This window comes from Gymnoscopelus braueri, assembly GCF_963280865.1.
Source record: "Gymnoscopelus braueri genome assembly, chromosome: 20".
In the NCBI taxonomy this organism is placed as follows: Eukaryota; Metazoa; Chordata; class Actinopteri; order Myctophiformes; family Myctophidae; genus Gymnoscopelus; species Gymnoscopelus braueri.
Genome location: NC_137622.1, coordinates 20,448,375 through 20,463,642, shown reverse-complemented (window position 1 = coordinate 20,463,642; position 15,268 = coordinate 20,448,375). Strand labels below are relative to the sequence as shown.

Sequence of the window (15,268 nt, the reverse complement as noted above, 5' to 3'; positions counted from 1 at the left end):
TACTAATTTTTACAACTTTTAAGTATTTTTACTCTTTTTATCAACTTTTAAGTATTTTTACTATTTTTTTTAACTTTTAAGTATTTTTACTCATTTTGAGTACTTTTAAGTATTTTTACTCAATATAAGTACTCTTAAGTATTTTTACTCAAGGTATTTACTTTAAAGTATTTTTAGTCACTTTATTTACTTTAAAGTAGCTTTTACAAATTTTTACAACTTTTAAGTATTTTTACTCTTTTTATCAACTTTTAAGTATTTTTACTATTTAAAAAGTGAAATATCTCTAAAAGTACAAATTATTTCAAAAAATTCTAATGGTAGCCAATATGTCCTAAGTAGGCTGAAGGTTATAGAGTTGGAACGGAGTTTCTATCTAAAAGTATGAATTTCTCCATTGAAATGAATGGGAGTTTTTTAGAAGTAAAAAGTGAAATATCTCTAAAAGTACAAATTATTTCAAAAATTCAAATGGTAGCCGATATGTCCTAAGTAGGCCGAACGTTGTAGAGTTGGAATGGAGTTTGTAGCTAAAAGTATGAAGGACTAGTTAGGGGCCAAAAAACGGTGTTGACAATAACAGTAGTGTGATCGCTTTAGCGATCCCACAATAATAATAGCGTTCTCACCGAATGATTATGGTCCCATATTTTCTACATCAGTGCCTTGATCAAATCAAATGACTGGATGTGCCATAATGTCCTTCAGTTTAACAAAGGCAAAACTTTGATAGCTTTGGTGCCACTGTAGTCGGTCAGTCTGTCTGTCTGTCTGTCTGTCTGTCTGCCTGTCTGCCTGTCTGTCTCATAGAGTGTCTGTCTGTCTGTCTCATAGAGTTGAAAATAAGGTCTGTCTGTCTAACCTGTATAGAAGTTGTATACATGTTTGACTAATCAATAACTTAATTAAGCTTTCAGAATACAGGGGGATTAGCTCAAATGGTAGAGCGCTTGCTTCGCATGCGAGAAGTAGCGGGATCGATGCCCGCATCCTCCAAATCTTTGGTGACATCACAATAGAACCGTTGACCCACTGATATTGATCATGAATGATAACACCTACCGTGTATATCAATATGCAGCTAAATATACTGTATCATCCCATGCTGAACGTCAAAGTAGGTTAAATGTTGTGCGTGCTAGATCTGCACACAATAATACTCTGTTACAGTTGGCAGCTGTCAAGCGCCAACACTCACTTGAACCATGGCTGTTCTCTCTCTCAAGCTGATTGGATAGGCGTTGAAGCACACCACACTGGAGTGTTTCATCATCGAGGCTGTTATATTAAGCAAGGAATGGGGAGGATTAGGAAAAGGAAGAAGAAAGTGCAACAGTTGATTGCGCCACAGGATGAGAAGAAAGATTCAGCGCTGAGTGAAATTCACGTTAATCAATAATAAAGCAGATCATAGCTTCAAACTTTCATGCCAGGGAGCTAATGTGGGAGTGTGGGATTGTCTTATTTCAGTAGTCTTCAATAAACGGTGAGTAGTGACTAGGCTGTGTTGATTAGTTGATGTTAGCCCTGACACATCACTGTCAGGGCTTTCTCCCTTTTTGGTCCGACAGTCGTACATCTACATAATTGGTAAGCACTTTATATTTGAAATTGATTTCAAATATAAAGTGCTTACCCCGTTGGCCACGGATGTTTCAATTATGTACGGGTCCTCAGAAGTACCCGTATTTTCCGTATTGTTCAATAAAAAGCATTTTAATTCGATCGGTGGCCATTTCTTCCACATGCTTTCAACTACGCGACCCTATCGGCTGGGCGTTGTATTGCACTCTAATACCTTGTAATTCTTTGAGAAAATGGCCACCGATCGGATTAAAATGCTATTTATTGAACAATACGGAATATACGGGTACTTTTGGAGGCCCGTACATAATTTTAACATCCGTGGCCATGGGGTAAGTACTTTATATTTGAAATTTGAACGTTTATGTAGATGTGCGGGCCAAAAAGGGAGACAGTGCAAACACGTTTTTAAAGATAATCCATGACGGTCATGACAGATGACTGTCTTGGATCCATGGCTAAGTTTATGTTGGCTAGGCAGACCATGTTTCTGCAACACAAGCTGCAAAAACGTACGTAGTTGGAAAGAAAATGTAGGCTACTTGATTGCTTTGTTCTTGCAAGACATGAAACTTAAGTCATGCGTTTTGCTCATCATTCACTGTAGCCTATATAATTCAGCAGCACTGTTAATATATTCTTTATGATACTGCGTTATGTAATGGTGGTTGCTGCTTGTGACTGATATTGGATACATACAGTGGTTATAATTAATACCACTCATCACCATCAACATGATAGCTTATCCTGGGCCTTGCTGAGAGGCCTTATGTAGGCTACCTTGATCAACCATAGTTTTATGATGTGTTCTGCAGCTTATGATAAAATACATTTTTTTTGGGGTGATTAAAGGCATGTGTGTATATATTTTTAACCCATCTGCTGGTTTGATTTTATGGACCAACAAAGTGAGGATCTCATGAACCCCTGCTGCGCTCAAGATGAGTCACAGTCAGAACCAGGCCAGCTTGACCCAACACTGCTGTGGCTCCGGGGCACAGTCATCGAGGCAATGTTCCATGTCCGCCAGAGGTTGCTGTGGGCTGCTGTCATATTGAGTGCTGCGTTCCTACTCCTCTGGACAGCCACATTTTTATATAGTGCCTTCTATTACTCTTACATGCCAAATGCAGCTTATGCTACCCCCGTACACTACTACTACAGGTGTGTATGTGAGCTGTTCTCTTCTCCCTCAGACATACAATTATTCATGATTGTGCGTATATTTATTCCCTCTTTCTTTGTCATTCTCTCACGCACGCACGCATGCACACGCACGCACGCGCACACACACACACACACACACACACACACACACACACACACACACACACACACACACACACACACACACACACACACACACACACACACACAGAAAGAGAGAGACGTGCATATTAACATATTTTACCTATCCTCGCTTTTAGAACCGAAGGTTACTGGACATTCAACACGTTCACAAACACACATTAGATATACCAGTCCTCGCAAGAGCAGTGAACAAGGAAAGGCTGCTTTCATTTATTATGCTCCACACAAATGGAACAAACTTCAGGACTCTCTGAAACTGGTGGGATTAGTCTCAATATAGACATTTAGGGTGCTTCTTGAGGACACACTACACAGTGACTGCACCTGTTTCATGTAACACTATATTTATTTATTTGCATCTGTGACAATTGTAATATGATTCAAATGTTTGTTATTGTTTTTTTCCTTATGTATGTGTTTATATATGCTGTTATCAGGGCGTCCTTGAAAAAGAGAGCTTGCTCTCAATGGGCTTCCCTGAATATAAAAAAAAAGAACAAAAAAACTTCTAGTGCTATAGTACTATATACTGTGTGTTGTGTTTTAAGGACAGACTGTGAGTCGTTAGATTCCCATCTATGCTCCGAGTCCAATCCTGTGGCCAACATCTCGCTACTGCTCAACGGAAAGAGTCAGGTGGGTGTCTGTCTATCTACTGTATCTATTGACTGTCTATCTGTCTGTCTGTATTTATTCATGACAATTTCATTTGTCAACTATATGAACTCACCATTTTAGGTGATGACATTTGGTCAGCCCTATCGAATCTCTCTGGTGTTGGAGATGCCTGATTCCCCAACCAATCGGCAGCTAGGGATGTTTATGATCAGGATGACCTTTTATTCCCATCAAGGGAAGGAGGTTGCCTCCTCTGCCCATTCTGTGAGTTGTTCACCACTCCTGAACTGTACAGAGATTCATTATTCATACACTAGATAGTCATACTGGTCATACACTGTCATATCCATATAAATATGCATGTTACATATGCATGCATACACTGTCTTTGGCACACAGATGTACACATACAGTAGTACACACACACACACACACACACACACACACATATGCACGCACTTGCATTCAAAAAAGTTATTCCGTTGCCTACAAGTTACTTATGCTGTTGCGCCCTTCCAGGCCAGCCTGCTTCTCTCTGCATCCAGCTCTCGCTTTGTGAGTACTGCAGTACACTACTAATGCACACTAACTCCAAATCATACCACATAGGCCATTGTCAGATTATCAGTGCTTTCCGCTATGGTGCTCTACTGCCATCTACTGTATACTACAGAGAGGTAATTTCAATGGTGAATTTCAACTGTATGAATGAAAACAAACTTGAACAGATTTTAGAAACCCACTCTTACAATTTAAGCATTTAGCTGATGGTCTTATCCAAAGTGACTTACAAAATGCAAGATTTGATTAAGTGGCATGAACCCTAGTCAACAAAGGTTCACTTCAAATGAACAGGTTAGATGAGCACATAAATGGAGTGCAAATGCACACAATTAAGTGCAACAAAGAAACTGTTATAGCATGTATAGCAGGTAAACATCAAAAATGGCATTTGTCTAAACTAAAATAGGCTACTTAGCATCTGTGGACAAGTAACCAACATATTGTACATCTGTAATTCTGCATAGCATAATAGCATAAGGCTAACCAAAACTGAGTGCCATGGACTTTTCTGTTCTTTACAGGAGTTGAACATAAGGTAATAAGTCAGAGAAAGGCCATGATTATAATTAAATTCAATGTTGGAAGACAATGTGGTGTTTTCTTGTAATCAATTTTCAGAGGTCATTTTGAAGTTACAGCCCCTGTGTTTGTCATAACCCCAGCGTCCGTATTCTGGGTGTAACATTAGCCAAAATTAGCCGATCTACAAATCCACAACGCAAGTAATTGAACCCCTATTAGATACTAAATGTGTGCCACATGTATGCATATGAGAGCTTGACTGTGTCATCCTCTTCTGGTTTAGACCATGCTGAGGTATCGTTCCAGCCTGTTGAGGTCCATTGGGACGCTCCTGTTTCTCCCAGCATACCTGACTGGAGTGGCTGAACAGAAGCAGCTGCTGGAGGTGGAAATATTCTCTGACTACACAGACCGCTCTGTGAGTGCAAGACTACTAGTGTGTATGTGTGTGTGTGTGTGTGTGTGTGTGTGTGTGTGTGTGTGTGTGTGTGTGTGTGTGTTTCATAGCTTTAACAGGCGTTTCTCTGTGTGCAGTATGCTTCCTCTGTTGGAGCCTTCATTGAGATCCTGTCTCGTAAGGTGCAGATTTATTCATCTCAGCTCTTCATACATGCTCACTTCTCTGGCATAAGGTGAGTATCCAATGCACATTCTAAAGTAATGTTTTTGTAATCTGTGAGCAATAGGCTGTGAGACAGAAATTAAATTCCTTTACTACTCCCAAAAGATGAAATTGCCATTTCTATAATGTTTATATTGTATTATATTCTAAGTTACATCGTATTCTTTTACTGCTTCATGTTTACTAGCTAGTGAGCGCTAAATGTCAAAGTAGACCAAGCTGACCATCAGCCAAAAACATTTTCGGTCACAGCGGCAAAGATCGGCAGTGATCCCTTAAAAATAGCATACATTCTCTGAAGGAAAGCAGATTAGTTCTTCATGTGGAAAATGCCACCGCCCATTTTATTCAACTGTTTGCTGATTGGCTCGAGCTCGAACAACAGCGAAAAAGGGGGGGAACATTTGCCAAACAATAGCAAGGAGAACTGAATTTAAAAGGGAACATATATTTATTTATTGGACAAAAAAACTGAAATTACAAAAATTTGAAAATGTAAACTAGAATCAAAATAACACAAACCTAAACTATAAACAAAACAACGAGCACACGCTCAAAGAAGTTAAGAACTTAACTTATAGAAACACATATCAGCACCAGTCTCCACCTCTCCCCAACTCTCCACCTCAGAAACACAGGAACAAAACACAAAGTAATACAAAATACAAGCAGTGTGCCAAATAATATAAGTAATGTAACTACCAAATAATTATGCAAATACAAGATAAAAAAATACAACTGGCCATAACAAAGCACTGCAGTTTACAAATATTCCCTCTATTATTGGCCTGTTTTGCACCAGCAGCAAAAGATGACCAAGTCATTCAGGCAATGTTTGTTGGCTGCAAATTAAATAAATAAAAAGTTAATCTTTGCATCTGACGATTATCAGCATTTTTGCACAATGAAAAAGCCTATGCTGGCAACATTAGGGTAGATTCTGATCAATTCAAATACTAACATCCTGTTTTCTGTGTGTTATTTCGTAAGGTACATATTGCACAACTTCCCTCTGACGTCAGCGATCATAGGCGTGGCCAGCAACTTCATGTTCCTCAGCGCTCTCCTGCTCCTTGGCTCCTTGAGAGAAGGAACGTCGTGGACATCACAGCAGGTTAATGGAGAAACACTGTGGATAAATGGCAATATTTAGAGAGGCAATTTACCATATTAAAACAATGGCCATTTTGCTCTTACTGTACATCATACTCCATTTGGTTATATTTGTAGTCATTTGATAAAATAACAGTATTTTACAATATCTCTGTCAGTGTCTCTGTCATTTGTTAAGCCTAATTTATAAGTTGCGGGCCAGTGTCGCTTGTGAAAATAGCAAATCCACACAACACACTTGTTGTGAGCTTGTAGATCTTCTATTTTCTGAGTGCGACACTGGCACACATCTAAATCAGCCTTTACTTGTGTGCCTGTATAGTACTGTATGTGTTGTTTGAGGTTGCATAATGAAGATGCTACGTTGTGAAATCCAGAGTGTTAATTCAACTGTAAATATAGACCTGCAAGGGTCCATTTCTACACTCTCAGAGTTAAATTAATGCTCAGGTTTTTGCAGTGCAAATGTGTAGGTGAGGGTCTCTTATATATCTAAGTGTTCACTGTATTGATGTACACAGAACAAAACAAGAGAACATTCACTGAAGAAGAAGAGGAGGAGGTATAAAGATCGGAAAGAGGATCTTGAGGATAGCACTGCAGGTACACACACACACACACACACACACACACTTGCTTTTACTTTTCCTCACAAATTACTGAGGCACAATGTACTCTCTGTACTGACGTGTGTAATTCTGCTGCAGAGATGAATGCATTGGAGGACTCCTCGGAGGATCTACTTCATATAAGACCCACAGACCTGAGTCAGGGGGAACCCTGCATGTGAATGACTGGTGCTAACATGATGGGTATAGGATGGTGGAGTTGGAGTGAGACATAAGTACTTTCCGGTTGAGTATGTTTTGTTCATAAATGACAGTGATTCTTTATGACCACTAGGTGGGGCAAAAAGACAAGTGGGGTTTGATACAGTTGTAAGTTATGTTGTTTACCCAGGGGTTCAATGTATAGATAGTGTAAAAGGATATACTGTATCTCAGTCTATTAACAGTTATTTCTCTATATTTCTCCATGTGTTGTTTAAAATTGTCATCCTGCATTGTTGTTGAAATACAGTAAAAGGTGGTTAAATGATTCACGGAGAACATGTGAGTCAAACAGTCATCCCAAAGGTTTGGTTTGACTGTAGGTCTTTGTTACTGTAAAGTTTCTGAATATGTTTCAATGGCAGAACAGGTCCAGTCCAGTGCTTTATTGTAAAAAAAGAAAAGAAAAAATATATATTATTATGTTCAGTTAAGATCTGTCTTTAAAGCCACTTAAGCTAAAGGTTTCTATTTTCTTTTTTTTAAAACACTTTATTTTTATTTTCTGTGCAACATACAATAAAAAAGGTTTTCTATCACAAATATCTACATTATAAAGTGTAAGTGTATTCATCAGTCATCATTGGTACGGGGGAAGACCTGAAATATACAGTATGTTATGAAGGGGTATCTATTTCAGGCAAATGTTTACCGATATTGCTGCTGGATGAAGTTTTGGAAATTCTGTGGCGTCACTGTATGCAAAATGTTTTATCAAAAAGGATTAACACAGGAACACACACACGCACACGCACACGCGCACACACAAACACAAACACAAACACACACAAACAAGAGAAGAAGCAGAAGGATGTTGCTTGCCGACAGTCAAAGAAGACCGGTGGGAGAGGTAAAGTATTTTCCACAAGATTTATACTTTCTGAAGTTCCATTTGTAGCACAACTGGTTATGCTAGGTCTAATGATATGAAACTAATTGTCTTTGGTGATGTCAGTACAAGGATTTTCCTAATATACATTATATAGCCTATCATACTTTGACATATTTCAATATATCTTACAGAATTTTCTAAAGTATTTAAAATTTTGCAACTTTTCTGCAGACATTTCTATGAGTGAATTGCCACACATTTGGACATAAAACTGGCCAAGCGTGTTTGTGAGCCAGCTCTGCTCTTGAGTTGAGAAACATGGAGCGGACGCATCATCCATCCGCTCTCGGTGAGGATCCAGTAACCAGGACGGACACGGAGGCAGAAAAGCACATGGAGGCACAAGGAGGAACAGAATACAAAGGAGGGATAGCAAACAGTGAAGGAAGGAAGACAGTGAACGAGACAACCCCCGCCGATGATGATGTGTCAGATGGACTATCTGTGAAGATGCACCAACGCCTGTCAATAAGCAAAGGGTCGTTCAGGACACGGAGGCCCAGACTCCAGTGGACAAAAAGCTTCCCCCCATTCAGTCAGTGCATTGGGGGACATGACGAGGATGTACAGGGTGAACGGGTGAGAGAGAACGATTTTGGGGAAGAGGAGGTTCAGTGCGATTCGGAACTTCGTGTCACTCACAGACCCCATCTCCGAGTTCAACAGAGGGTGAGGGAAGAGAGTACAGAGGAAGTGCAGTTTAAGCAAGGGAGGAGAGATGATGAGAGAACAAATGACACAATGACTGCCAGGGAATCGAGGGACGAGTTGAAGGCGAGATGGAGAGCGATGAGGAGACAAAGGTTAGGGGGCAGTGATGGCGCAGGATGGATGAGGAGAGAGAGATGGAACGGTAGAGGAAGAATGGAAGAGACTGGAGGGAAGCAAGATGGTAAAGCAATGAGACGGGGGAAGGAGACCAGACCCACGGAGGAGGTACAGGACCGCAGTTTAGATGGTGGGAGAATGTTCTGCCCGGAGGGCGCTCTAGGTGTGAATTCTGAGACGGATGGAAAAGAAGCAGAGGGTGACGAAAGGAAGAGTGCTGATCACTCTGAGATTGAGGGAGGGAGTGATAGGAACAGTCAGATAAAGAGGATGAGCGAAGATGGTGAGGGACCGGTGACACAGGCAGCCCAATGGCCTTCCCCACATCCCATCCTCTCCCGCCTTTTACACTCCTCTACTGCCTCTTCCTCTTCCTCCTTCACCTTTTCCTCCGCTGAGAGTGATGAAGTCTTCAGTGACATGGAGGATGCCGGCTCAAAGAGGAAGACCTTCAGAAAGGTGAGAGCTCATGCTGAGACAGACAAAAGAATGAATGAGTGGACAAATGAGTGAATCTCTTCTTTACTCCTTATTCAAATGACCCATGACTACATACACTACAGTATATTAGGATAATTCATAATCAACATCACAGAATTATGAGTTGCATATTGCTGATGTAGTTGCTGCGCTCTGCTCTGTATGTGGCTGCAATGGTTTTCCGTGAAAGAGACATCAAAACTTTTCTCAACTGTTGTCAGCTCCTGTGGTCCTGGTGATTTGCATGGGTTTGAAAGATGGCCTTGACACTGTCAGATTTGAATGGCATTTGCATGCCATGCTTAGCTTCAGATATGAGAAAGATGAGAGGCAAAGAGAGGGGGTTGTCTGTAGGCCTACCATCCACCAAAAACACGATTGGCATGAGTGTATACCTTGCCATGGAATGTTGATGAGGTTCTGTTATTGAGGTCACATTTGATAAAATACAATAACCTGTAACTTTGAAACACCAGGTAATAAATTTGATAATTTCATTCTACAGTTGATATACACATCTTAAAATGAATCCCCTCATCTACAAACTGCTTTAAAAGTGTGCACCCTATCAGAGCGCACCTTGGTGTCAGGGCCAATTTTATTCAGGCTGAAGTTCAAAAAATGGTGCACAGCTCAATGAGCACGTTCACATAATACTAAGTAAAGGTTTACTGGTTAAATGTAAATACCACTATAGCCTGATATATACTTAATTGTAATACTGTGACGCGGCCCTACGAGGAGTATAAATTAAGCTTTAATACAGGGAGACAGGATGGCATAATGTGTAATCCTGCTGTGATCTGGCAACTGACTACCAAACAACACTGGCAGACTGTTCGTTGGCTTGGCACCACAGATGTGATCTCTCCTACCTATACTGAACCCTGGAACCTGTGCGAGGCTCTGACCTCTTGCATGATAAAATGCGTATGTATAGGTTAGTAGAAGGTTAGTGTGAATCTGCATATCACTTCTTGTTGCATATTATTTAATAGATGCTAGCTTTATGAGGGCAAGTGACTTCCACTACAACAAGCCAGGGAAACAATGTTCCAATCTATCTATGCAGACCTGAGAGAGCTGGACTTAAGGAAAGCATGCTTGAGCTTTAATTTTTAGTATAGTATACATATGCACATATATGCGTGCATGTATACACATAAGGCTTTAAGCTGCTAATATGCCAGAGCCCAGAATCCAACCCTGGCTCAGGAGCCTTCCATTTTACCATCAGTCTCTCCATAATGCTATATTTGTATGATAATAGAACCTCCTATATGTGGCTCTAAATGGTATTTTTACTCCTTGCATTTCTTCTACTCTTACATCTTGCTTTTCCCCAGTGTCGGACCTGGAAGACATTCCTGACCATGATGCAATGGTCAGTGGGACAGCAGACTTCCTGGGTCCAGCTGGCTGGACATCAAGGCATGTGTGTTACTTTCTCTCTCACACACACACACACACACGCACATGCACCTTTTGCTGCGGTCATATTATTTTAAATGATACATTTTAAATTCCGCCATTTTGTTCCTTGCACCAGCATAATGGAGTGGAAGTTAGGCCTGTATAAATTAAACTTCTCGGAATGGTAGTGCTGATCTGAAATCACCACAGCTCCCCTTTCCTTTTTCATTAACCAGGATTTGAAGGACACATTAAATCCTTCTGCTGATCATCCACACTTTGTATGACACATATAGGCCAGTAAAAAGCAACCATCTTTTACGCCTCCCTTGTTTTTCCCTTGGTTGCTGTTGCTACTGTAGGGAACTTCCAGACGAGTGAGGGGGGCGAGGTGCTGAAGTTGTACAGTGATGTGGAGGCATCGTGTCTGACCTGCCTCATGACAGACCCGCTGAAGCCATTTGTCCCACAGTACCATGGCTTGATGACCCGTGGGGGGCTCACGTACATTCGCCTGGAGGACCTGCTCTGTGGCCTGAAAAAACCTGTCATCATGGACTGCAAGATGGGTGTCAGGTAAGGCCCCGTGCAGCCTTGTAGAATTACTCCAAAGTTTAATGAGGAAAATGTCAAATGAAACCATAATGTCCATGACATTCGTCTTTTTTTTATATACTGAATTTCTTAATCTCAAAACTTGACAATATAATTTACCACATGTTCAGACTGTCCTTAATAGTTTACATTAAGGACAACAGGAGCAATAAGAGCCTAAAACCTAATTAATGCTTGCATGATGATGTATAAATTAGGCGTTATGGTTGTGTGATCTCATTAAAAACAATACAGTACACAGTTTGGAGTTTTATTTTCAGGACATACCTGGAGGAGGAACTGGTGACAGCACGCAATAAACCCAAGCTACGCAGTGATATGTACGAGAAGATGGTAAAAGCCGATCCGACAGCTCCCTCAGCAGAAGAACACGCACAAAAGGGTGTGACAAAATGGCGCTACCTTCAGTGGAAGGATAAAACCACCTCTACTTCCACGTTGGGATTGCGGATTGAGGGCATCATGGTAGGAATGTGTGAATTTGATCATGAAATAATAGTTTTTTTAAAAAAAATATTATCACTGCCTTTGGTCCCAAAAACGACTCAGGTTGTTCTGCATACTTGTAGATTTATTGCACGCTTTTAGTGAAACACAGTGACTGACACACAGCAAACGCCATCGGGCTCTGGAATCGACCCTGCTGTCAGGCTGCATTAGTGCATATGCACCTTAACCACTAGGCCATCGGCGCTCAATAATACCTTATCTATGCACTCATGCCCATACACAATTCACTCTATTTATTGGATAACAAAGTCAATATTTATGGATTGCTCTGTAGTTTGTACAGCTAAACATTACTCTGATTTATATGGACTGGGGCGCATGTGATGCTATACTACTTTGTTTTGTTTGAAATGAGTGTGCGCTGGTGTATTTCAGATGTGTAAGTTGACATCCCTGTGTTTGTGGTTGTCTCTCTGAGTCAGATGGAGAACGGCAGTATTCAGCGGGATTTTAGGAAAATTCAGACTTTAGCACAAGTCACTGACGCCTTGCTCTCCTTCACCAAGAGTCAGCTTCACATCCTGGTCAGTTTGCTCTGATGAGCAGCACTGGCTATATTACACTGCTTTACACAGTTATCTGTACAAATAAATCTTTCATCACCACCATCTTTTCTCACACCTACCACCTCCCTCATCCAATTGTTCTCTCTCTGTCTCCTACCTACTGCTGCTCAACAACCACTATACACTCTACTCCACCTGTCTTCCCTCTTCTCATCTCTCTTAACAGAAGGCCTACCACTCCAGACTCCAGGCCTTGAGTGAAGCCTTAAATGAGTCAGCATTTTTCAAAACCCATGAGGTTAGTCTGAATACAAAAGTGAGCCTTAATTCCTTCTTACAGTATGTGCTTCGCTGAATTCCGATTGAATTATATCTGAAAGTGAAAAAGATGGAGTTGGAAAAAGATGAAAGTGAACCGGAATCTGGAAATTATGAATAATCGGAATCCCAGAGAATAGCCCATAAGCCTACTTGTCATTTGCATCTATTAACTGACAAATCTACAAATTCAGGAAGTGCACAACTTTACAGTTTATAATGAAATAATTGAATTGAATGTTATCTTTTTCATTATGTATTCATCATGGCTCTAATTTGCATGACCGGGAAATGAATTAATTCAAAATTTGACCCCCATCCACCCCAGTCCATGTGATAAATAACTTTTCTTTGACATGTCTCACCAGGTTATTGGTAGCTCACTCCTCTTTGTCCATGACCGCAGCAGCAAGGCTAGTGTGTGGATGATAGACTTTGGAAAGACCATTTCAGTGCTGGGCACTGAGCTGCAGCACAATGTCCCATGGGCCGAGGGAAATGGGGAGGACGGGTACCTCATTGGACTGGCGACGCTCACCTCTTCACTGAGCCAGGCCATCAGTAAAGCCTCCTGGCAGCAAGAAGGGAACTCTGGAGGGGGGAACACAGAAGAGATCACCAAAGTGGACTGAGGCATTGTGGGTGTGCATGATAAAGGTTCACGGTTGAGATGTCACTGATAACACTCCCTTCAAGCCAAACTTTTGACCATTGCCTGATTGATTATGTGAAAATTATTCTTCACTGGTTGAGGAAATTGAAATAAAAAAATACTTTCCCCAGAGGACTCTGGTATGATTATTCCTAGCCTACATCTGAATGTAATGACAGAGGTAGATGGTATTTATCTTCCCAAAAGGGGATTTATCCATAACAAAACTTTATTTTTGAATTCATGTTTAAAAAGGCTTTGTGAGACTTTTTTTCCCGCCCAAGCTATGTATCTGTTAGTATTTAATTGCAACATAGATGTCACTTCTTTGTGACATCAGCTCAAATTGGAGTTCTCCCCACCCCTCTCTCTCTTTCATGCACACACAGTCTTGCTTGCCTTGCATATCTTTACGCTATTACAGTCTTTTTAGGAACCTAAAAATGTCTGATATAATGAATATCAATTATCTAAATGCTGAATCAAGCAACTTAAAAACTGTCTGCGGTTCTCAAAACCCAAGCAGACATTAAAATGACCCCAAACATGTTTGAAAGTGAAATATCCCTTAACCCAAATGGCCACCAGAGGGCGCACTTCGAAAAGCTAGGGTCACCCACATCAGTGGGGGTCAAATGAGATCCAAACAGGCCGCAGACATAGGAAGTATCTGTGTGCAGCAGTTATCAAAGATATTTACCTGCTGCTTTATTTACAGTTACTGAATGGGATGGAATGGGATAGTTGTGTGAACACTAACTGACGTGCTATGCACTGCTGATACTTGGAAACACACACTTGTAAAAATAGATCCGACGTTTTCTAAAAGGGAATCATGGCATATTACCGAAGAATGTACAACAGAGACGACTACTACTATGACAACTTCTCCGTGGTGGCACGTGTCACGGACCATGGTAGGTCAATTAAGTCAACACACTGACCGTTTCTGACCAGTAACAGAAGTTTAAGCTTGTTAAGTTTGAGAAATAACGTTAACTTGGGCTAAATCTGAAGATGTTTTTTTTTGTTTTACTCAACAAGGTAACGATCTCATCGCTCTTGACCAGAGCCAGTTGTGGAAAAAGTACTCGCATGTTTTACTTAAGTAAAAGTAGTAATACTGCGATTTAGAAATACTCTGTTAAAAGTAAAAGTCCGGTAATCAAAATGTAGTAAAAGAACATAATTATTGGAATCAAAATATACTTAAAAGTAACTATTAACTAAAGTTTTAAAATACATTTAGTGGAGTAAAAGTATAATATTTGCCTCTGAGATGCAGTGGAGTAGCTAGTAAAAGTACAGAAAATTGGAAATACTCCAGTCTCCAGTAAAGTAAACCATACCTCAAAATTGTACTTAAGAACAGTACTTGAGTCTTGAGTAAATGTACGTAGTTACTTTCCACCTCTGACTACATACATAAGCGGACCTACATACGCGCATACACACACGCACATACGATAATTCTACACCTGTTAATAACTCAACCGACAATTTTGGAGCTTGAAAGTGCGCTTATTTTACTTATTTGTTACATTTTTGTTGATTTGAGCACATTATCGTGATGAATAAAACATGTTTTTATATTTTGTCGCTCAACGGGGAAAATAATAAATCCCATGTGGGGATTATTTGGGATGCAACTTCCGGTTGAGACTACAAAATGACGTCATCACTGTTGCCAGATATTGTAATTCAACCAGGTCTATTATGAAAACATGCCCAAAAGAAGCAGCTATGAGCACTTTAAACACTTGTTTAAACAGTATATTGGCTATTTGAAAATAGCCGATCTACAAGCTCCCAGCACGTCGCATTCGCGACGCGTTGAGAAAAAAAAACGCAACTACCAATTGTTTACAAGCAACTTTACAGAAAAAGATG

The 15,268-nt window shown here is 40.4% G+C and overlaps 2 protein-coding genes across 3 annotated transcripts; both read left to right on the top strand.

The window, feature by feature from the left end:
* The first annotated feature begins 2,470 nt into the window (after positions 1-2,470).
* On the top strand, positions 2,471-7,176 carry LOC308075942 (seipin-like). Of its 2 annotated transcripts, XM_080415974.1 has the most exons (9): positions 2,471-2,748; positions 3,444-3,531; positions 3,634-3,777; positions 4,033-4,068; positions 4,883-5,017; positions 5,134-5,231; positions 6,212-6,335; positions 6,856-6,937; positions 7,042-7,176. In XM_080415974.1, exons 1-9 carry the CDS (start codon positions 2,480-2,482, stop codon positions 7,122-7,124), a joined length of 1,059 nt encoding a protein of 352 aa, XP_080272100.1. In that variant the 5' UTR covers positions 2,471-2,479; the 3' UTR covers positions 7,125-7,176. The 2 variants fall into 2 exon arrangements, with proteins under 2 accessions (XP_080272100.1, XP_080272101.1); XM_080415975.1 differs by lacking the exon at positions 4,033-4,068.
* A 758-nt stretch (positions 7,177-7,934) lies between these two features.
* LOC308075941 (inositol-trisphosphate 3-kinase A-like) lies at positions 7,935-13,499 on the top strand. Its single transcript, XM_080415973.1, has 8 exons — positions 7,935-8,014; positions 8,228-9,343; positions 10,711-10,795; positions 11,140-11,353; positions 11,653-11,857; positions 12,325-12,426; positions 12,635-12,706; positions 13,095-13,499. Exons 2-8 carry the CDS (start codon positions 8,315-8,317, stop codon positions 13,356-13,358), a joined length of 1,971 nt encoding a protein of 656 aa, XP_080272099.1. The 5' UTR covers positions 7,935-8,014; positions 8,228-8,314; the 3' UTR covers positions 13,359-13,499.
* The last annotated feature ends 1,769 nt before the right edge of the window (positions 13,500-15,268 follow it).